The sequence below is a fragment of the Eleutherodactylus coqui genome, chromosome 6 (assembly GCF_035609145.1).
Source record: "Eleutherodactylus coqui strain aEleCoq1 chromosome 6, aEleCoq1.hap1, whole genome shotgun sequence".
NCBI classification, from domain to species: Eukaryota; Metazoa; Chordata; class Amphibia; order Anura; family Eleutherodactylidae; genus Eleutherodactylus; species Eleutherodactylus coqui.
In genome coordinates, this window is record NC_089842.1 from 90,143,780 (window position 1) to 90,167,056 (window position 23,277).

The window sequence follows — 23,277 nt, forward strand, 5'->3', positions numbered from 1 at the left end:
CTTCCCTGTCTTTCAATTGGCCAGAAAAGCGCGCTAACGTCTCAGAGAGGAAACTGAAAGTAACCAGAACACCGCGTGGTACTCGTTACGAGTAACGAGCATCCCGAACACCCTAATATTCGCACGAATATCAAGCTCGGACGAGTACGTTCGCTCATCTCTACATAGCATGTGACGTAATGATGAGATCAGTAGAGGCAGATCTTGTGTACACACTAAGGGCGAGCACCCACTGGCGTTGCGTTTTCGCCGCGTTTCCCACGCGTTTTTCGCGGCGTTTTTCGCGGCGTTTTCGCGGCGTTTTCGCGGCTTTTCCGTTAATTTCCATTGACATTCATGGGTGCATTAGGAGAAAAATAGGGACACATATGCAACTGACAGTTCCTATGTTAAAAACGCAAACGCAACACAAAAAAAACGCCAGTGGACAGGAACACATGTTATCTCTATGCCTGTGCAGGAAAAACGCAAAACGCAGGTAAAAAAACGCCAGTGGGTGCTCGCCCTAACTGCAGGTCTGAGAGCAGTGTGAGTGCAGGGAAGCTGAACCTGTGAGGACAGACCCTCCCTCACAGCTGAGAAGATATCCTAATGTCTGTTACTACTGACGCTGAAGGCCAAATAACATGCAGTGGATCGTAGAGGGGCTGCACTTCAACTTTGATTCACAGTGATAGAGCAAACAAACAAATAAAACAAACTATATCACAAGATTGATGAGACTCACACAGGCTATTAGATGAGCATGGGTTGCCTGAAAAGTTAGGGACACTTTAATTGTCATTGCACCTGTAATATAAATTGTATATATAAATGTAGCCCTGGTGCCCAATGCACGGATCACAGAAGAAGTCCTAGAAACCCCATTTAAATAGAATTTTCTAATATGCACATTTCCCTTTTGCACAAGTCCCAAGTCTGCTTTCAAAAGGCTGAGAAAATCGCGTGAGATTTGTGCATTCATGCACAAATCTTGCATGAATATGAATCCCATTCATGCCATGCTCTATCCTAGCGCGTTTCTCAGAACACATTGCTCATTTTTTTCAATGGGCCAGGAAAACACGGCATTCAATGCGCATGTGAGTGCAATACAAGGTTTCTCATTGGAAACACTTGCCGATTCTCCAACAAGGCTGAGTGCCACGCCGGAGGATTGCAACCTTACCAATAGAAACGCTTTGCATCAATGGGTACATTGCATGTTCACGAGCGCAATATTGGGCCGACTTTCATGGCCTGATATCGCACTTGGCCATGTGTAGGTAGCCTCTTGGCAAGGTGTAACTTTTTTTGGTAGATTCACACATGGTGTTATTTTACACAAATCTACTACCACAAAATCTGCATGTTTATGTCTGTGATGTGATGGATCCAGTAGTTCTGCGATTTTCATTGTTCATCCCCTATAACATTAAGGGTGAATTTACACAGGCAAATTTCAATAGCGGAATCCGGAGAGGACAACTGCCTCCGGATTCCACAGCAAATGCCGCCCATAGCGTGCATTGAAAAAGTCATTCTTCATGGACATGTGCAGAAACCATTTGTGATTTCCGCTCAAGGACGAAAAATCGCGGTATGCTCCATTTTCGTGCATGACCCGCACAGATGGTTTCCATTAAAGTCAATGGAAGCTGTCTGTCCTGTGGCCATTGAGGAATGGCTGTTGGACCCATGTCATCGCCTAGTGACGGGGAAATCTGTACTATGCATGTGTGACGGCCGGACCATCCACAGTACAGATTTAAGAAGAAAAAGACTGGTACGCAGGGTCACTGTCTACAGTCAGGGCCAGATTCCACTGCGGGATTCCTCTGCCAGAAACCAGAGCTGCCGTGTGCATGCGGCCTAACCACATGTGTGAACGGAGCCTCTCCTTATCTTCTCTCTGGACAGTGAGGAGTAGACAGTAGAGTGATTCAGTGTTCAGCTGAAAAGGTTGACGTGCAAGGACACATTGGGGGGGGGGGGGGGGGGGATTCATAAACCCTTTTAAACTTGCACATTTTTGTACATGTGCCACTCACACAAAAATTTGCTGCTTTACTGCTTTTTACATCATCCTCACCACTTTTGTAAAAAGCGGTTGTGGCTTGCCAAAGCGGGTAGAGCCCGACACGTTCATCAAATTCACTATAATTTACACCTCAAACTGGTGTAAATTATACTGCAAATCTGTTAGGTTTGACCTGCCCTAGACTTCATCAAGTGGCTCACGGCCAGCCCAAGAACGCACCCAATGTAATAAGAGCCACATCTTACTCCATTGTCACTAACAGGCTTTATCAAAATAATAGCAACACCAAGGATTGATAACACTCATCTAAGTGCTTCCTTTAATTTGATAAATCCCAGTATCAAATTGCAACAATGGGGCCCATTTGTCTAAGACCAGTAAAACATTGGTCTTAGACAAATGGGCCCCATAGTTCCAAATGCTTTAACAAAGTTAGGTAGGATTGTATATCACAACATATATTAGGGCCACCTCACATCCCGTTGATCTTGTCCAGGGTTTCCGTAGGAAATTACATCTGAATCCCTGAAGTAGGGCTCCAAATGGAACTCCTGCACAGAACCAATCACTTTTATTGGTAACACAGAGATCAATAGGTTTCACTTCAGCAGAGTTTCATTTGTTTCTGCATTTTGAACCATGGACCACATTATTCTTTCAGGATCAAAATGCTGCAAGCAAACAAAGTTCTGCTGCACAAAGACCTATTTGTCTAAGTTTCAGCAATAGAAGTGAATGGTTCGATACAGGAGTTCTATCTGAGTCCCTTTTTTGGGATTCAGACATAATCCCCAATGTGAACCCTGGACGGAGGGAATAACGAGATATGAACAAGCCCATAGCTGATTGTGTATTCTGTTTTAATACGTTCCTATAATATAATGTACTTTTTTTTATTTCTAGTGCCTGTAACTAATGTAGCTCTGGAGGTTAACAATACTGAGCTTCTTTGGCCTGGAAGAGATTCGGTGTCTCTAGACTGTTCAGCCGATGGTAGTAATGTCAGTTATTCCTGGAGGCTGAATGGGGCGCCACTCCCTGAAGACCAACGTTACAACCAAAATATCAATGTACTCATTATCAGCCCGGTTTCTCCTAAGGATAATGGATCTTTCACCTGTATAGCATCAAACCCTATAAGCAATGTGACAAGCAATGCAGTATCCTTCAACCTAGCCGGTGAGTAATAAAAACATAAAAAATAAATTCTACTTTTTCATTGCATAGTAAGCAATTTTTGGGGGGTGCTCGTACATGCTGCAAATAATCCATGATAACTGTATGCAGATCACCACTAATTTTAGTGATCCACCTGGACTTGCGAATTGAAACAATAGCAAATCCAGGGGCAGCCCAGCAATTAGCAATGATTTGCATACAGTTACCATGGATCATTCACGGCATGTATGTTGTTTACCCATAGGGTATGTCCATATGGTAGAATCTGCTGTGGATGATTCTGTGACGGTTTCATCATATGAACATATCCTTAGGGTGCCAACATACGGCCACGGGTAACACTAACATTTTACCAGTAATTGCTGGGCTGCTCCTGAGCTTGCAGCTTGAATCAACTGCAGCTCAAGGTGTAGCCTGGCAGTTAGTGGTAAATCGTAAGTGTCAGGTGTGGCTGCCATGCTCATATGCTAGTGAGTCTAATTATTTGTCTAAATACTACATTTATCTATACTTTATGGGTAGAGTTTTACGCTGCAGCCACTGAGCGGTCACCACACATCTGAAATGTGGTCGTGATGTGGCCAAAAGCTGCGTGCCAGAGCGGCTCACAAATGAATTAAGTGGTAACTGCTATTTTTTTTTTTGTTCGCACGAATTCTGTAGCTTCTGCAAAGCACAATTTAAGGCTTAACGCACATGGCCATATTTCTAATCTGATTTGTGTAAATCAGCAATACAGCACGCATAGCCTGCTATGGATCCATACTACACATCCAAATGCCTTATATCTTGGGGCTCCATCACACTGGCGATCGCAATATAACTGCTTTGTTCAGGCAATTTTTGAGCGTCAGCAATGCTTTTTCTTGTGCAAAATCATGCATCGCAGCCATCCGTGATAAAATTGCGCAATTTTATCGCATGAAAGTCAATAGTCGTTTCTAAAGTTAAAGATGCATTCCACGAAAATTGCAAGTTCGTGCGTTACAATGCAATAAAAAGAAGGCTCCATAGGGAGACCTGGACTAGAAAAAAAAAATAAAAATCGCAAAACGCTGAAAGATAGGACATGCCACTATTTTTTTTTTATGCCACATCACATGAGGGAAAACATTGCAAAACATCTTTCGTTTCATAATTCTGCGTTTTCACTCACTCTCACATCATGTGAAAATTATCACCAGTGTGAAGGCAGCCTAAGGGCTTATTCACACGTCCGTATATTGGCCGGGTTTTCACGGCTCGCCGATATTTGGTGTCCCTTTCTGCAGGGGAAGGGTCGGGAGCAGTGCAGTGAGCTCCCGCCCCCTCTCCGCCCTTCGTCACTATTTGCAATGGGAGGGGGCGGGATGAGGCGGTACTTAACACTGCCCTGTCCCGCCTTTGCTATTGTAAACAGCGTAGAGGGGGCGGGAGCTCAGTGCACTGCTCCCGGCCCGGCCTGCCTTCTCCCCCTGCAGAAAGGGACACGGGGTTTTCACGTCCGGACGATATATGGACGTGTAAATAAGCCCTTATACAGAGGAGCATGGAGATTTTGTTGCATGTTCTATTCATATTATTCAGGTGTTCTCCTGTAGTTTTTAGAAAGGAGAATACCGCCCATACAGCAGCACTTGGAGTCCCCCCATATGCAGCCACTATATAAAAGAAACGTGGTATGCTATGCTATTTATGTAGTGTGCCGGTCATACATGTACCAGTGGAATGGCCACACTACATACATAGTGTAGAGCACTGTGACCTGCTATATCAATAGCTCAGTGCATTGGCTGTTAAAGATACTGGCTGCTACATCTGCACAAACCCAGTTTATGGAACCTTAGGGACTGTGTGTACTGCCATACTGGGCCTGTGTGTAGTGGACTTATGTTATGGCCCCTTTAAGAAAATTGTTTATGGGCATTACTTTGCAAATGTTAGAGATGCATGCCATGTACATAATTATCTGTTTATGCTCTAATTTATTTTGTGTATACTTTGATGTAGTGAGCCCCTGCCATGTCTGAGCACCTCGTGTGCCGAATTGTAGTGGGCTGTTCTTACACACTATGCTGCTAACATTAATGGAGGTTTTTGTTCTGAGCAGTAATGGCGGCATCAGTCAATATAGGATCCCAGTATCTTTACACTCAGGAGAATTAGGGGATTATTTTGTGTTGTAAATTTAATTGCTTAGACCACCCACATTAGTGTGCAAAGGGAAAGTACCAAGGAAAGTTTTTTTTTCCCAATTTTGAGTCCAATTTTCCTATATAATAGAGACAAATAAATTAAAAAAAAGATTCAATTGTGATCCTACAGGAAAGACCAGAATATCCCACAAAAAAATATATTGGTTGACTATGAAATTAAGAAAAATATTCAATTTAAAAAGTATTACCCTAAAATGCTCTAATGACGTTCAGTCCAAAAAGGGTTATAAATGATATCTTTTTAAAGGGCCACTTTTTTTCCCCCACTCATTATGCAGCTATCACCTCAGTATATATCAGTGGGCTAGTGTTATCTTGGTTAATGATTGCTTTCTATCTGAAACTCCTGGCTTCGTTTTCCTTTGATGGCCATGTGATCTCAGTTCTGACCAGCTCTGGTCTACTTGGAATTATGCAGGCTGAAACTAGTCAATTTTTTACTCAGTCTGTATTATGCTGTTTAATGAACCCTACCACAGAAATTGCAGAGAGGGGGGCACAGACAATTTTGTCACAGTTACTGATGATAATCACATAGCTCCTGTTACACCGTTATAATAGAGGAGATAACAACTCATCCTCTGAACTGTATACTTAAGGTCTGTAGCTTTTTTAGGTGAATATAGAAGGTAATGATAATTAAGGTGCCCCTACAGCAGGCAGAGATGGTATAGCCTCTAGCTAGTGCTTTGCAAATACATCATGAGAATGATTTGAAAGTGAAAGTAAAATATTTCACCATCAAGATGGTCTTGATAAGCATCAGACAGGGGGCTGCGATGCATGGACGTGGCAGCAATACACAGAGGAGACCTCCAAAGTGTGACAGGCAATCAAGTGAGGGGGGGCAGGGATGTAAAAAAATGTTTTTACTGGAGTAGCCCTGTAATACACATTAGAAACATGCACATTAGCTAGCTGTTCAGCTATCAGTTATCTAACCCAGCACCCCCATACACATGCACAATCTTCTTTATTGAGCATGCATGTGTTCTCAATTTAGAGAGGAAAGAAAGTCACTGCCAGGCTTCTCTTTATTGGGGACGATTTACTAATAGCTGTACAGTGTGAACTAAGAGACAGACTTAAAATGTGACAGATTTATCATTGGGACACATTCTGGATGATATATCTGATATATCTTTAGTCTATCTAGTCTAACTTTATACTTATTAGTTGGCAAAGTTTCCATCAAAAGTTGCGCCAAGATTGTGTGTTTGGTGCGATTTTTGCCAAATATAGACCATGCCTCCTTTTCACGACACCATGCGCCTTTGGCAGACAAGTTGTAAAAAGTGGCCCAAACTGTCTAACATTTTGGCTTAATTTTTGGTGCACGATGACATGTTTAGACCATGCCCACTATCCACAAATCCCATGCCCCTTTGTCAAACGTGCTAAAAAGGTGTCTAAAAGTATCATCATAAATGTGGTGCAAAGTATCTTGTAAAGATTTTAGTGCAGTTTGCCCTAGACAACTGTTAAATTCTCAGTAGTAGATATTCCTCACTGGGGCATATTTACGTATAAACTTGACTAGACTAGACAATCCTAAAATACGCCAGATTTATTACACTAGCTCTGCTGGATTTTAACTATGTCAAATCATTAGACTGTCTAGTCTAGCTTTATGCCACCTATTAGCTGGCTTAGTTTACACCAAAATATATGCCAAATTTGGTGCAATATTATTGCACAATGTCAGATTTGTTGGACAAGTCCTAGAAACTGTCAAAAAGTATCAAAAAGACATGGTAAATGTGGTGCAAAGTATGATTAACACTTTTCTTGTAATTTCTGCCAAAATATTGTGGAATTTACTATTGAAAGTTTGTCAGATTTTATGTTAATTGTTTTAATTGTTCCAGAAAATTGACTTACATGGTTTGTAGCTATTTTTTTTATTGCATTTAGACACTTTCAGAGTTTTTTTTGACAGGTTTAAAAAAGAGCCGTGCCTTTTTTGAAAAAGAACAGGGTCTAAATGCACTAAAATTTTGGTGCAATTTTTGGCATAAGCTGAGCCTATTTATAGCTGGTATAAAGCTAGCTAGGCAGTCTAAAGATTCAACTAATTGATCAACCAGGATGAGTTACTGTGATAAATCCAGAGCTTATTCCGACGTGCGTATATCGGCCGCGTTTTCACGCCCGGCCGATATACGCTGTCCCTCTCTGCAGGGGGAGGAGGTGGGCAGGGTCGGGAGCAGGGCACTGAGCTTCAGCCCCCTCCCCACTATTTGCAATGAGAGGGGTGGGGCAGAGCTAAGTTCCGCCCCCTCCCATTGCAAATAGTGGTAAGGCGCGGAGAGGGGGCGGGACCTCAGAGCACTGCTCCCAACCCAGCCTGCCTCCTGCCCCTGCAGAGAGAGACACCGTATATCGGTTGGGCATAAAAACCCGGCCGATATATGGACATCAGAATAAGCCCTAAGACTGTTTATTCTAAGACTGCAACATTAGACAGTATTAGTAAATCTGCCCTGTTGTGTTTTTCTGCAACATGACAGTGAATTTGGTGCACCTGATGTACAAACTGTTCTTTTTTTTCTGACATTCTTTGTAAATGTACCCTCATAGGAAGTAGTTTCCTTCTTAGTGATATGATTGTGCCTCTGTCTTTTTCAACCAGCTAAGTACTATTTTATCCACTGCGTAACTAGTTAACTATTAAAGAGCCACCATTTAGCTAATGTTGGTATTAATTCAAATGTAATGTCAATGTTCCCTTTTTGATTAGATTAGCTATTTCCCTCTCATTTCAACAGTGAAAGTCACTGGAGATATTTGCATTTGGGTTGTAATCAAATTCCATCCTAGTTATTAATATCACAACCTTTAGAAAGCCGTATAAGGGCAATATAAGAAAGTATACCAAAGCTGCCTTTAGCAAAATCATTTAAAGGGGTTGTCTAGTTATCGGCCAACATCCCTGTAATAGAGTTCCCTATAAAGTAACAAGTTGACCAGTAATTATCTCTCTGCTGCAGCCAGGATCCAGCCCTGCAGCTCTGCTGTGGTCCTGGAGATTGTTGTGACAGCTGACATCATAGGAGGGCGGGTGACCGCTGCAGCCAATCAGAGTCGTTACTGCTCATTCTCCTGGTATTGGCGCTCACATCCTGAGACCCATGATGCCAGGAGTTCAGGATCGTGACCCTGTAGCTTTTAATTGGCTGGAGCGGTCCCCTGAATTCCTGTGACATCAGCTGTCATAGCAAACACCGGGACCACAGTGGGCTGCAACTGGATCCCAGTGGCAGTGGAGAGGTAAGTACTTGCTCAGTTTATTATTTTACTACAGGGGGCTATATTAAAGAAATGTTTTCCTGTAACTGGACAACCCCTTTAATAATTGTTATGTTTCTGTAGCTCAATACTGTGTTAACTCATTACAGCTATTGTCTCGGATGTGAGGCTGCAAGCTAATTCATCAGAACTCTGGGCAGGTGCCTCAGTGCTTCTCCAATGCTCAGCTCAGGGTACAAATGTCAACTTCTCCTGGAGCCTAGATGGAACAGAAGTGACCACAAAACCTCCATATCTCATTAGTAATTCTCCTTCAAACTCCGATCTCACCATCAGCCCCATCTCCAGGAACGACACCGGACCATTCATGTGTACAGCCACCAACTTGGCAAACAGTTTAAACAGCACTGAACTCTACCTTAAAATAAACTGTAAGTAATATACTTCAGTACATGAAATATGCTATACAATATTACTTCGTAACAGTGATTATAAATACTGTAGATATTTGTTCAGGTCTATAAGACGTAAGATTAGGGCCAGAACGGGTATGTTTCTGACCACAGGACAAACAGGGGTTCCATTCTGTGGTGTAAATTCTCATTTTCATGTGTACTATAGAAAAAAAATATGTCTTTGAAATTAAATATTTGCAAAAATATCAAAATTTACTTTTTCTCCTCTAAATTGCATTAATTCCTGAAAAAAAAAACTGTGGGGTAAAAATACTCATGACCTGCCTCACTGAATACATTAAGGGGTGTAGTTTTTAAAATGGGGTCATTTGTGTGGCTATCTATCATTCTGACATCCATGAGCCTTTGCAATCTTGGCTTGGTGTAGGGAAATAAAGTGTTCCTTAAAATGTTGATAAGTAATGTTAAATTTGTACGTCTCCTAAATGATAAACAAAAAACAAAGTTTTTCAAATGTGCAACCAGAATAAAGTAAACAGATGGAAATATATATCTTATCAAAAATTTGTACAATATCTTTGCACATATTTGAGATATTACAGTTGAAAATGTGAACAAATATTTTTTTTCAAAAATCTTCCCAATTTTGGCACTTTTAATAAATATTCACAAATTCTATCGGTCTATTTTACCACCTAAATGAAGTACAATATGTGGCGAAAAAACAATGTCAGAATCACTGGGATATGCAAAACCTTTACGGAGTTATCCTATGTCAAAGAGACACGGTAGATTTCCAAAATGCGGCTCCGCCACTAAGGTGCAAACGGGCTTCGTCATTAAGAAGTTAAAGAAATGTTTTCCTGTAACCGGACAACCCCTTTAATAATCTTTTCTGTAGCTCAATACTGTGTTAACTCATTACAGCTATTGTCTCGGATGTGACGCTGCGTGCTAATACATCAGGAGTGCTCTGGGCAGGTGTGGACTCAGTGCTTCTCCAATGCTCAGCTCAGGGTACAAATGTCACCTTCTCCTGGAGCCTAGATGGAACTAAAGTGATCTCGAACCCTCCATACTTCATTAGTGATTCTCCTTCAAACTCCAGTCTAACCATCAGCCCCATCTCCAAGAAGGACACCGGACCATTCATCTGTACAGCCACCAACATGGCAAACAGTGTAAACAGCAATGAAACCTCCTTTGATATTAACTGTAAGTAATATACTTCAGTACATGCAATATGCTATACAACATTACTATGTAGCAGTGATTATAAATACTGTAGATATTTATATTTATAGACTGGGCAGTTACAGGGAGATAGGGCTGTAGCTGGTGACATATGAAGGAAGACTCTGAAGATGACCATAGTTTAGATCATCATATTGGCTCTACCACTGCTCATATATTGTTTCATATAGTAAGTACTCCGACTACTTTGATACATAATGCAGGTTCTGGAGGCTCCAAAATTCTAATCTTGTGTACAAAAATTACGTGTAAAAAATATTTGGGTCTAAGATTTAGTTATGTTCACGATTATACTATTTAAACCCAAATTGTGAAATATTTAAAGCGTTGGCCCATCAACATTTATCACCTATCCATGGGAAAAGTGATACATGTAGATGGAGGTGCAAAAACAAGGGATTACCACCATTCATGAGAACCAGGTCCTACGTCCCTGGTGTGAATAGAGTAGTGGTTACAACACTATTGCTTCATTTACTGTCTATGGGACTGATGTAGATAACAATCTGTCCCAAAATCGTGCCGCCTGTTGAAGGGTGTCCCTATCTCAGGTTTTCATAGCCAAGATGGCAAACCTCTGCTATGGTTAATTTCATAATAATTCCATCTGCTATGGTTACCAGCCAACCTGTAGGAGCCTACAGAAAGAGCCGAGCGCTTCAGCTAAGTGTTGTTTCTGTAGCTCTTATAGAAGGGCATAGAAGCTATAGAATCCATGTAGCAGAGAGCTATGCTATTTCAGTAAGCCCCCGAGTTAAGGGAACAGCATAGCATGCTGTGCTACCCTGTAATTGTAGATCTCATTCAATTCAATGAGAGCTACAGAAATAGCATGGCGTGAAGTGCTCGGCTTTTCCCAACAAGAGGTCGTCACAGAGCGCTGGATTTTACCATCTCGGCCATAAAAAAATTTGACCCAGTGTCTGGCCGGGGATCCCCTGCATACCTGTTCGCATTCTTCTTTTCTGTACTGCGGATGTGCCAGCCGGCACGCATGCGCAGTACAGATAATGCTGCACGGTGGCTAGGTGATGATGCAGATCCCGTGACCTCTCCGAAATGATGATTTCGAAAGGGCCAAGTGTCGAACAGCTTCTATTGACTTCAATGGAAGCCATCTGCGCAGAATTCGCCTTAAAATAGAGCATAATGCAATTTTCTTTTTTTCATTAATGAATGAAAAATTGCAATGGAATTCTGCGCATGGGCAGGAAAAGTGGTTTCACATTGCATTCTATGTCTGGTATTTGCTGCGGAATCCGAAGGCGGACACCCGCTCCGGATTCTGCAATGCGAATCCGGTTGTGTGCAGGCGCAAATCCCTTATTAAAGACCACTAAAATCTGACTTCAAAAACGTGTTTCAGATGTGCATCACGTCCTTATTCATTGCATATTAATCCGTGGTTGGGACAGCCCATATCATGTGTTCTGTTATGGGTTTATTCATTGGATGGCACCTATTTTAACCCTTTCCAATCCACTGTCTGACCTCTGAAGACATTATGATTTAAGGCTGTACAGCTCCGATGTTGGAAGACGTCCGTTGGGGTTCTGTTACTGTATATTGCCAGCCTCTCTGCTGTCAGAGCCTATCCAACGTGTCACCTCATGCAGTACTGGCTTTAGCCAGCAGATAGCGCCTTTGTATAACTGCAGAAAAAGAGTAAACCCCCCTAGGAAAACCAGAATACAAATTGGATTGGATGGGGTTAAAAGCTTCGTGGGTATGCAGTGTTTTATGCAGTGAATAAGGACGTGATACACATCTGAAATGCATTTTTGTGATGAAGTCAGTAGCTGGATCATTTTACTGGTCTTCAATACTGATTGTTTCCTCTCTATTCATGAATGGCTGCAACAGTTTTGCAAATAATCAAGTTTTCCCGCAAACCACACAGCCAATAATGATAAAATGACAATGAGCCTCCATGTCTAAAGATTGCGGTTTGCACATAGCACAGTACTGGTAGAGTTTTTGGTCCCTTTTCTATTGTGCATTGTCTGTCTTCCAACAGGGTACCCAGATGGAGAAATTAAATGTCTAAGCAGCTCTAATAACGAGTATTTTACCTTTGTTTGCGCTTGGGAAAATGGCCATCCTCCCGCCAATGTGACAATGACATTTAATGGGACAACAGAGACCAAATCTAATATTGTGTTAAAAAATGTGAGCTTACATGCTGATATCCAAGGATCAGACCTCAACTGCAGCGGTAATCAGCTGGGAAGAACGTCAACATGTACAATGACACTTGGTGAGTTATAAATATGGTTTTAACACCAACACACTATCCGGTTCAGTGTCTTCAATGAAAACATTCAAGCAGCGTGTTATGGTTGTGTTCTTCATGCTATGTGTGATAATGCGCTCCCCTACTGGAAATAATAGAAGTCACCAAGGAAATAAGTAACCATATCAAAGCTGTAGGCAACAAGCTGAATACCTTATACAGGGAACTCCGAGGTGACCCATATTAGAGAATATACTTGCTGCTGTAGAACCTCTTTATTTTCAAAGGGAAGTTGAAGATTCTTGTCTACCATCAATTCTTAAAAAACAAGTCTACAGCAGCTGAGATTTGTATTATGATGTTCTGCAGCAGATATGTGTAATATGATGTTTAGCAGCATTTGAGGTATATTATGATGCTTTGCAGTAACTGTGGATGATGCTCTGCAGCAGCTGTTGTGTGCATTATGAGGTTCAGCATTATCTGATGTATGCATTATGATGGTCTACAGCAGCTGATGTCTGTGTCCTGATGTTCAGGAGTAGTTGAGTTGTGTATCATGATGTTCTGCAGCAGCTGAAGTGTGTATTATGATTGTTATGCAGCACCAGAGCAGTTTTGCAGCAGCTGATGTGTGTGTTATGATGAAATGCAGCTGCTGAGGTGTGGATGATGTAGTATTGCAGTAACTGAGTTATGCATTTCTGCAGCATTCAGGGTGTGTATTATGATGTTCTGCAGCAGCTGATGTGTGTATTATGATGTTCTGCAGCAGCTGAGATATTTGCTGTGATGCTCTGCAGCAGCTGAGTTCTGAATTGATAGGTTCTGCAGCAGCTGCGGTGGGGATGATGAAGTTATATCCTAGTATCTACATGAGACTTTTTTGTTGTTGGCACTTTTTTGTCATAACATCTCCTGTAAATACACCCTCACAGGAGCACCTAAAAAATGACTGCAGTATTAATAGTCGGTAAACATGTTGGACTAATTGATAGTAATGACGAGATAATTATCAGCAGCACAATTCTTTCTTCCGTTTCTTTCACCAGAGCCTCCATATTCTTCAGGACATAACAATGATACAGTAACTGAAGCAAAAGAGGGAGAATATTATGTTCTGAGAGTAACGTTAGGCTCGAAATCTACTTCCCGTAGCACTAGAACAACTGTGCCCCTTCCTGCAACGTTCGTCTGGTATCGTTATGACCCGGGCAAAACGGAGATAAAGAGCGGCGGAAAATTTATAGTGAACTCCACTGAACATGTATCGACTCTCAACATCACGGATGTGACACCGGCTGATGCTGGAAAATATGAATGTACAGCCACTAATTTAGTCGGAAGCCAAAGCTTTCTTTTCAATCTCACTGTGACCACAAAAGGTAGGTTACCTTTTTGACAATTTTCTGAAGAATGTTGTGAAACACAAAAGGGAGGACGTAGTTTACTTTTTATAGTTGCAAACCTGGATGCAACTAAAGGGACACTAAACATACAAGATACATAATGACAATGTTGTAATCAGTACCGAGCAAGTTATAAAGAATTGCTATAAATATGTCACAGAAGATCAACTATTTCCACCCCCTTCTATTCATACACCTGTGTCTGACTGGAAGTCAACTGGAAGCAGGAGGTGCCTTCACCACAGTCTTCACCACCAGCAAAGGTAACCCCTTAGTGGCCAAGCCTGTTTGCACCTTAGTGACGGAGCCAAATTTTGGAAATCTGACGTGTGTCACTTTGACATAGAATAACTCCGTAAAGGTTTTGCATATCTAAGTGATTCTGACATTGTTTTTTCGCTTCAGATTGTACTTCATTTAGGTGGTAAAAATAGTCTGATAGAATTTATGCATATTTATTAAAATCGCCAAAATTGGGAAATTTTTGAAAAAATTATCATCTTTTCACATTTTCAACTGTAATATCTCAAATATGTCCAAACACACTGTACAAATGTTTGATAAGATATATATTTCCATCTGTTTACTTTATTCTGAATGCACATATGAAAAACGTACAAATTTAACATTGATTATCAACCTTTTGAGGAACACTTTGTTTTCCGGCATCAAGCCAAGATTGCAAAGGCTCATAGGTATCAAATACCCCCACAAATTACTCCATTTTAAAAACTACACCCCTTAATGTATTGACTGAGGGGTCTGAAGAGTATTTTTACCCCACAGTTTTTTCAGGAATCCATGCAATTCAAAGGAGAAATAAATAAAATTTCATATTTTTGCAAATACGTCATTTTAAAGGCAGTTTTTTTTTCTATAGTACACATGAAAATGAGGATTTACACCCCGAAATGGATTCCCTGTTTGTCCTGTGTTCAGAAACATACCCATTGTGGTCCTAATCTTATGTCTGTATGCACAATGGGGCCACAACTGAAAGGAGCAGCCGGTGGCTTTCAGAACAGACATTTTGCTTGAAGGTGATTTTGGCCCCATTGCACACTTGTAGATCCCTTGAGCAGTCAAAACGATGGAGAACCCCCACAAATGACCCCATTTTGGAAACAAGACCCCTTAACGAATTCATCAAGGGGTGTATTGCATATTTTTACCCCACAGTTTTTGAATTAATCGAAGCAAAGTGGTAGGAAAAAATTATGATTTTTGTTTGGCAATTGTGTCAATTTAAAAACCATTTTTTTATACAGCACACATACGAATGAAGATTTTCACCCCAAAATGGATACCCCTGTTGGTTTCGTGTTTAGAAACATACCCATTATAGCCCCAATCTACTTATAGGACACATAGCTAGGCCTATAATGGAGGGAACAACCACTGGATTTCAGGGCACAACTGAATAAATTCCAGGCCCCATTGCACACTTGTATGGAATAAAAATTGACTCCCTAAAAACAATCCCCTCCCCCTCTGTGCCCTTTTTGGTGTTCCCTAAATCTTAGATAAAAGTAATAATGTAAACTGTGTGGTTTGTCTGAAGACAGGGGTAATTACGGGGGCCTGGTTGGGATGGGCACAAGGGGCAATTAAACTGTGTATTCCTACTCCCATGTTTTTTTGGGCGGTATTTCTTGACCTCAGTGGCAGGGATGGGGTGTAAAAAGTGTCGCTCTGTGTGGCTTCAGTTCACTGAGCTGCGGTGGTCTCACACAGAAGGCGCTCAACAAGTTGCATCTGGAACTGCAGAACAGTGAGCGTTCCTGGGACTTCTTGTAAATGACGTATTACAAGTAGCGATCTGAATAATGCCGGGCTCACACGGCCATATGTGGTATCCGCTTGCAGAGGCCCCGCAGTGGATTCCAGCTGTGAGCCCGGCCACGTAATGTATTGCGTACTTACACAGGTGGTCATGCACAGTACACCATTTTTGTTTATATTTCCCGTGCTGTCGCTTAGCGATGACACGGGTACCTGCAGCCCGTACCCAATGTACTTACAATGGGTTCTATGTTGCGGATATCTGCGGTAAAATAGAACATGCTGCTTTCTGTCTTCTGCAAGTGGATTATGTAATTCCAATCCACTAATGTAAGCGGAATTTTGTATTCCAGGGCATTTGATTGATCCGCATATTACCACAGATCAAACGAATGCAGAATCCGTAATTTCTATCCGGTCATATGATTGTTACCTTTTTAGCATATGACCGGGGACCGCTCAACAAGGCTACTGGTCACTGTTCCAGGCTCTCTGTGACCTTTGGTAGCCAGGAGCTAGGAGATTTTAAAATTTCCCAGGCCCTCCCCGGCTCTTGTGAATGTGTTTGGCATTTTGCCGGCGGTCGCATGTGCAGAATCCGGGGAAAGTCTGTGAAGGAGGATCGCGTCTGGGTTCAAATGCTTAGGCCTCCGGTAAGAAGTTTCATCTTCTCTCTCACCGATTTACTTTTACATGATCGCCATTATCCACTGGATAACGATGATCACGTGACCAGTAACCACGTACCACGGCCCCCCATGACATCTCCAGGCTCCCGGCAGCCTTTAGCAGCCAGTAGCAGGGAGACTTTAAATTTAATGGTCAATCTTTGACTTTTGCGCATGCGTCCGCCATTTTGCTGACAGGTGCATGCACAAAAGCCGGGGTAAGGTCCACGGGTAAAGATCCCATTGTGGGACAAATCCGAGGACCTTATTTGTGTAATTTCATCTCCCCTCACGGATATGATTCGTAATGGGAGATGAAACTTTAACTTTTTAAACTTTTTATTTTTACTTTTTTTAACTTTACATGATCACTGTTATCCAGTGGATAACAGTGATCACATGACTAGGAAGCGCATACAGCAGTCCCCGGTCACATCTGCCTGCACTCGGCTATCTTTGACAGCTGGGTGCAGACAGATTTTAAATTTGCCGGGCTCTCTGGCCTTCTGCACATGCGCACCACTTCAGCGCATGCGCAGAAGCCTGCGTCAGGTCCCAATCACTGTGGGTTATCATGGAGGACCGGGGGAAGGGGGAGTATTTTCAGCCGCACCAATAGATCCATCAGGGCAACTGAATCCTTAACTTTTTAAAAACTTTTTATTGACTTTATTGCGATCGGCGCTATCCATTGGATAGCGCCGATCGCATTGCCCGGGGGGAGGGAGGGATGACACTCCCCGCGGCCCGGGATGACTGCTCTATGTTCTCAGCTACCTCTGGGCACCCAAAGCATGGAGCTGTCATGTCCATAGCCCTCGTGGCTTTAATCCTCAGAAGATGCATATTTTTACATCCTCTAGGATAAAAGCCCACTTAGCTAGGACGTAAAAAGGCAAAAGGACCGACACTAAAGGGATAAGGGCACTTTTACACGGATCGTTCAAAAAAAATTGCTGGATCTTTTGAACTTATATTATATCGTTCAGTATAAACACAGCCAACACTTGAACGATGAATGATAATTGATTTGCTTATTGTTCATTTCATGAAAATTATCGTTCACTCATTCACTAATTGTTTGGTTTAAATACCGTTTTGTTTTTTTTTGTTTTTTTTTTAAATTTAGTCATTCTCATTCACTGGTACAGTAAATGTGAACTACTGAATGATTTGCGATCGAACGAGTGAACAATTTATCTGCCTGTATAAACAGGCAGCATGAGTGATATCTGTCATCGCTTTCTCATACGAACGATAAATCGCTCAGTGTAAAAGCGCACTAAGTCCTGTCCCCTTGACCCAAGCCCTACTCTCTTAATCATTTGCCAACTGTAAATGGGTCCGAAGGAAGCTAATTCCTGTGTTTTTCGTACGATCTTTTAGAAACATACAGAAAATCCTGTAGACTAACAATGTAGACAAGATTATTTCCTGTGTACGGTAGTTTTATTATTCATTCTTGGTTTAGTGTTCCTTTATATCCAGGATTGCAGAAGACATCGCTTACTTTTCATTTAGCTATGAAATCCTCCCTTATTGTATATACACCACACCAAATGCTTATTTTTACCAACTGTTGTTATATATAAAACTAATATAAGGATAAGTGATAACTAGGGACCTTGCCATATACAGAGCACTATAACTGGAGTCCTTAGTTTCCTGTTCCTCTTTACTACATGACAGCAGTAATAAAAAGTTAGTGGTGTACTATCATGTGCAGAGCTACTCCAAACTCTATGGGATTGATGAAGACTGTCAAGCAGAGCACCCAGTTGTTTATCTCACCCCATGGACATTGCATGATTGACCACCACTCCATTTAAACTCTTCCTCCCTGCAGTTGAAGGAATGGGTGGCTTCTGTTGTAGTGATCTGTCCAACCTCTCTGCGCAATGCAGGATTCACTAAATCATCCCAGATACATGTGTATCTAGTCTCTGTTTGAAGACTTATTTTGAAGGACAACTCAATACCTCCTGTGGTAACCTGTTCCACTCATTATTGACATTCACTGTTATAAAGTTTTTTCTAATATCTAATCTCTGTCTCCTCCCTTTCAGTTTCATCCCATTGCTTCTAGTCTTTCCTTGCGCAAATGAGAATAGGGCTGATCCCTCTGCACTGTGACAGCCCTTCAGATATTTGTAGACCGCTATTAAGTCTCCTCTCACCCTTCTTTTTTGTAAGCTAAAAACTCCCATATCCTTTAACTGTTCCTCGTAGGTCATGGTTTGCAGACCGCTCACCATATTGGTAGCTCTTCTCTAAACTTACTCAAGTTTTTCAATGTCTTTTTTTTAAGTGGGGTGACCAAAACTAGACACAGTATTTGAGATGAGGTCTGACTAAGGAAGAGTAGAGGGGGATAATTACCTCTCGTGATCTAGACTCTTAAGATGCTTCTCTTAATACATCCCAGAAGTGTGTTTGCCTTTTTTACTGTTGCATCACACTGTTTATTCATGTTCAGTCTATGATTTATTAGTTTATCTAAGCTTTTTTCACATATGCTGCTGCTTAGCTCAATTCCTCCCCCTCCCATACTGTATGCGTTTTTTTCCTTTTTCTTGTCCAAATACAGGACTTTACATTTCTCCTTGCTAAATACCAATCTATTAGGCACAACCCACTGTTCCAGCTTGTTTAGATATTTTTAAAGCTCTCTACCTTCTCTAGTGTTAGCTCTCTCTCCTAGCTTTGTGTGATCAGTTTCCCCTCAATTTCCACCTCTAGTTAATTTATGGAAATGTTGAACAACATTGGGCCCAGGACAGAGCCTTGTGGTTCCCCACTTAAGACATTCTTCAAATTGAATGTGCTGCCATTTATAACCACTCTTTCAAAACGATCAATGAGCCAGTTGTAAATCCACCTAGCAGTTGCCTTGTTGTTCCCATATTTGGTCATTTTTGTCAGAAAAGATGGTATGAGATACTTTGTCAAATTCTTTGCTGAAGTCAAGATATACTATATCTACTGAATTTACCTGATCAACCCAGTCAGTGATTCTATCATAAAAGGAAATGTGATTAATCTGGGATGAGTTGTTTGTTACAAACTCATGTAGGCTCTGGTTAATTACTCCATTCTCATTCAATAATTTGTTTATGTTGTTCAATAATTTGTTCAAAGAACTTTCCTGGTATAGAAGTCAGGCTCACAGGCTTGTAGTTTCCTGAGTCCATCTTCTTCATTTTATTTGAAGATAAGGACAACATTTGCCCTTCTTAATCTTCTGGGACTTCTCCTGTTCTCCAGGAATTTTTAAAGATTACGGCAAGTGGTTCAGAAATTACCTCCGCTGCTTCCTTCAGTACTCTAGGCTGCAATTCATCTGGACCTGGAGACTTGAATTAATTTAAGTTAGTTAAGTGTTCTCTCACCATCTCTCTGCTTATAGATAGTCTGCATTCTTTTATTCCCCCAATAGGACAGGAAGATCCATTCATGTTGCATTTACTTTCTGAGAGAAGACAGATACAAAATAGGAATTTAAATGTTCGTCCTTCTCAACATCATTCTTAACCAATTCACCTGTAAACATCCTGTAAACATCCTATAGCATCTTTGATTTTTCCTTTTGCTTTTGAAATATCCCCACAATTCTTTTTTTATTGCTTTTGGCCTGTCTTGCAAGCCTCAATTCATTATTAGCTTTAGGCATTCTGACACTTGCCCTACAGTTTCTGCAGACTGTATTATATTCTTCTTTAGATATTCCCATTTGATAAACATCTTCTCGTTCGTTGTATTTAAGTTCTGGGTTCATCTATCTTGGTCTTGTTAAATGCTTCCTATTCTTCCTTCTTTTAGGAATGGTTAACAATTTTTCTTTGAGAATCTCATTTTGATACATTTCCCATCCTTCTTGGATATTTTTGTCCTTGGATCTTTCATATCCTCTTTCTGAGTCAATTCAAAATCTGTTTTTTTGAAATCCTACCTTGAAGCCCGAGTCTCCACAATTCTTCCTTCCCTTATTATCCAAAATTTAAGGATAGCATGATCACTGTCTCCTAAGGTCCCAGCCACCCGTACTTCCTCAACCATTTCCTCCCTGTTGGTAAGAATTAGGTCCAAGATAGCAGATCCTCTTGTTTTCTCTTCTACCTAGCGGATAAGAATTTGTTAGACCCATTACTTTTGCCTGATAGAGGCATTTTCAAATTAATCATGAGGGCACCAATGAACTTAAAGGGAAAGCAACCTCCATTTGTCAAGCTCCTTGGATACAATGGCCTCTATTGTCTGTGGCATCTAAATGGTTGAATAGCTAAGGTCAGGGACGTCTCTGATCCTGGCTGTCAATCATAGCTCGGAATTTGTTCTGTCACAATCACCAGGGTGTACTGTTAGATCCTATTTTGGCTTGTTAGCCAAAATTGGCTGGTAATAGTATGCCCATTTGCGAAAACGGGTTGAAACATTGATGAAATTGCTGGAATATTTCTCATAATACATGAGAATTGCCATCATTTTACTGTATTGAGTAAGTTATTCTAACAGTGCAGTTTGTCAACATAACAGTTTGAACCAACTTGATGATTTCTTCTGTAATTTTACAGCAAATCCTCCCCCCAATGGAAAGGGACTTAGTGGTGGTGCAATCGCTGGTATCGTCATTGGTGTTCTTGCTGGGCTGACCCTCATTGGAATCATTGTTTACTTCATTTTGAGAAAAAGTATGTTTTCTATGTAACTTCTGTCTCTTTTTGTCTGTGTGAACTGAATGTATGTTTTGTTCATCCACATAAGAGATGTACTTCATTTACATATAGTTTGAATTTATACTGTATATAGTGGTAAAGGTAATAATGTTGATAAATTATTTCTTATATAGCAAGTGAGAATTTTAAAGAAACACTAAATGAATAAGGAAAAAAATCCCAGCGATTTCTCCCTCAATATCTTCTTTCCCTATGATTCTACTCTGACTCATATTGCAATCAAAACTGTGATGTATAAGGAACTCTTCTCTAGTGTCCCAGGTGATCCGCTGTGTTCCCCACTCCTCCTCACTATCTTATCTCTGGCTGTAAGACCACTCACTGCAGCAGGAGCCTCTCCTCTTTGCTCTGTGTGAAATAGGAGACCAGGACCCATTAAGGGGTTTTCCAGGAAAATACTATTGATGACCCATTTTCCAGATAGGTCATCAATAGTTTATTGGCTAGGGTCTGATGCTCGAGACCCTGCACGATCAGCTGATTTGCGTCTGCTATCAGCACCGCAACACACAGAGATACAGAGCAGAAGCTGCTGCTTCAATCCCTGTGTAGTAACTAACTCTTGTAATTGCAGGCTGGGGTCTTATTCAAATCAATGAGATCTGCACCGGTAGTTCTAAGCACTGGCACCTACACAGGGGTCGGAGCAGCAGCTTCTGCTCCATACACCTGTGTGCTCTGGCACTGGCAGCAGGCACCCAATTGGCTGATTGGCTAGGGTCCCGAGCAGCAGACCCCAGCCGCCCAACTATTTATATCCTGGAGATAGGTCACCAATAGTTTTTTCTTGTAAAACCATTTTAATCCCCACCCCTTAAATTGGTTATATCAAAGTCTAATGTTATCCCTTCTCAAAAATAGCGGGCTCAAGACCCACTTGGGTTAAACTTTAACCAGTATGATACCATGTCCAGAGACAATAAACCCTAAGGTGGATCCTTAAAATATAACTTTTATTTTTATATACTGAAAAAGATCACACTACATATATTTTAAAATTCCATATCAACCACTATTGACAATATGGTTGGGGTGTGACAAACATTTGCCTGCATGTGTCCACAGACCAATAAGGAAAAGTATAAGGAGACAAAACCTACAAAATACAAGGCTGCATTTAATTACTCAGGCTCATTGGTGAAAGCTCTACAATATTAGTTCAGCTTACCACAGTGCCTCATTCAGCTGCTCAATTTATTGGTGACCTGGGTCAGTATAAGCTGACTAAGTAGGGAGTGTTGGCATCCCACTTGGTCCGCAACTGACTGTAGAGCTTTCAACAATGGGCCCGACTAATTATATGCCTTGTACTTTATAGGGCAGGTTTTGGCTTCCTTATAGCTGTCATTATTGATTGATATATGCAGGCAAATATTTGTCGCACCCCGTCCATACTGTCAACAGTGGTCGATATGGAATTTTAAAATTTATATAGTGTGATCGTTTTTAGTATATAATAATAAAAGTTATAGTTGAAGGGCCCACTTTGCGGTTTATTGTTTTTGGCATATGGTATAATACTGCTTAAAGTTATCCGTTAACCACAGGATATGGGATAATGTTATGATCAGTGGGGGTCCCACTAATCCTGAGGATGCACGTTCGGTGCATATAAGGATCATAGTGGTTGGACCACCACCAATTTATGAAGTTATCCCCTATCTGGTGGATAGAGGATAGCTTTAGATCCTGGTTTAACCTTGTAGCTAAAATCCTGGATGAATGGATCAAGAGATCAGAAGAAAATTATCCATTGTGTTCCTGGAGAAAATACTGTTGATTGACAGTAAGCAAAAGTTTATCTTTGGTTCTTTTATATAATCTACATCTAGATTTATATATTTCTGAATATTAAGGCAGCTTGAAGATGTCCCGATAACAACAAAATAGGGGAGAAATAGAAGGCCTAACCTGATGACAAGTCTTCTCAACCCCATTCATCAGGGGTCTTGTGAAGTACTGCACCATATCTTTGGCTTGTAAGAAACAATAGCACTGTTCTTAAGGAATTGCATGAGGTGCACTTATTTTGGTCCCTGATTGACAAAAAGCAGTACTAATTTACACTTCTTTAAAACTACAAGAGGCCAGACTTTTTCACATATCCCTGCTCTGTAAAGCTGATGTATATTTGCAATA

The 23,277-nt window shown here is 41.1% G+C and overlaps 1 protein-coding gene across 2 annotated transcripts in view; it reads left to right on the forward strand.

Annotated features, from left to right (window-relative positions):
• Positions 1-23,277, forward strand: part of LOC136632357 (carcinoembryonic antigen-related cell adhesion molecule 1-like) — a 61,227-nt gene that overhangs the window by 14,674 nt on the left and 23,276 nt on the right. For both annotated transcript variants that reach the window (XR_010793155.1, XM_066607165.1), the window contains exons 3-8: positions 2,924-3,199; positions 8,793-9,074; positions 9,987-10,274; positions 12,331-12,570; positions 13,599-13,931; positions 20,977-21,093. Coding sequence is in view for 1 of the 2 variants with exons in the window: in XM_066607165.1 (XP_066463262.1) it covers positions 2,924-3,199; positions 8,793-9,074; positions 9,987-10,274; positions 12,331-12,570; positions 13,599-13,931; positions 20,977-21,093 (1,536 nt within the window). In the remaining variant the exon portion in view is untranslated. The remainder of the gene's footprint in view (positions 1-2,923; positions 3,200-8,792; positions 9,075-9,986; positions 10,275-12,330; positions 12,571-13,598; positions 13,932-20,976; positions 21,094-23,277) is intronic.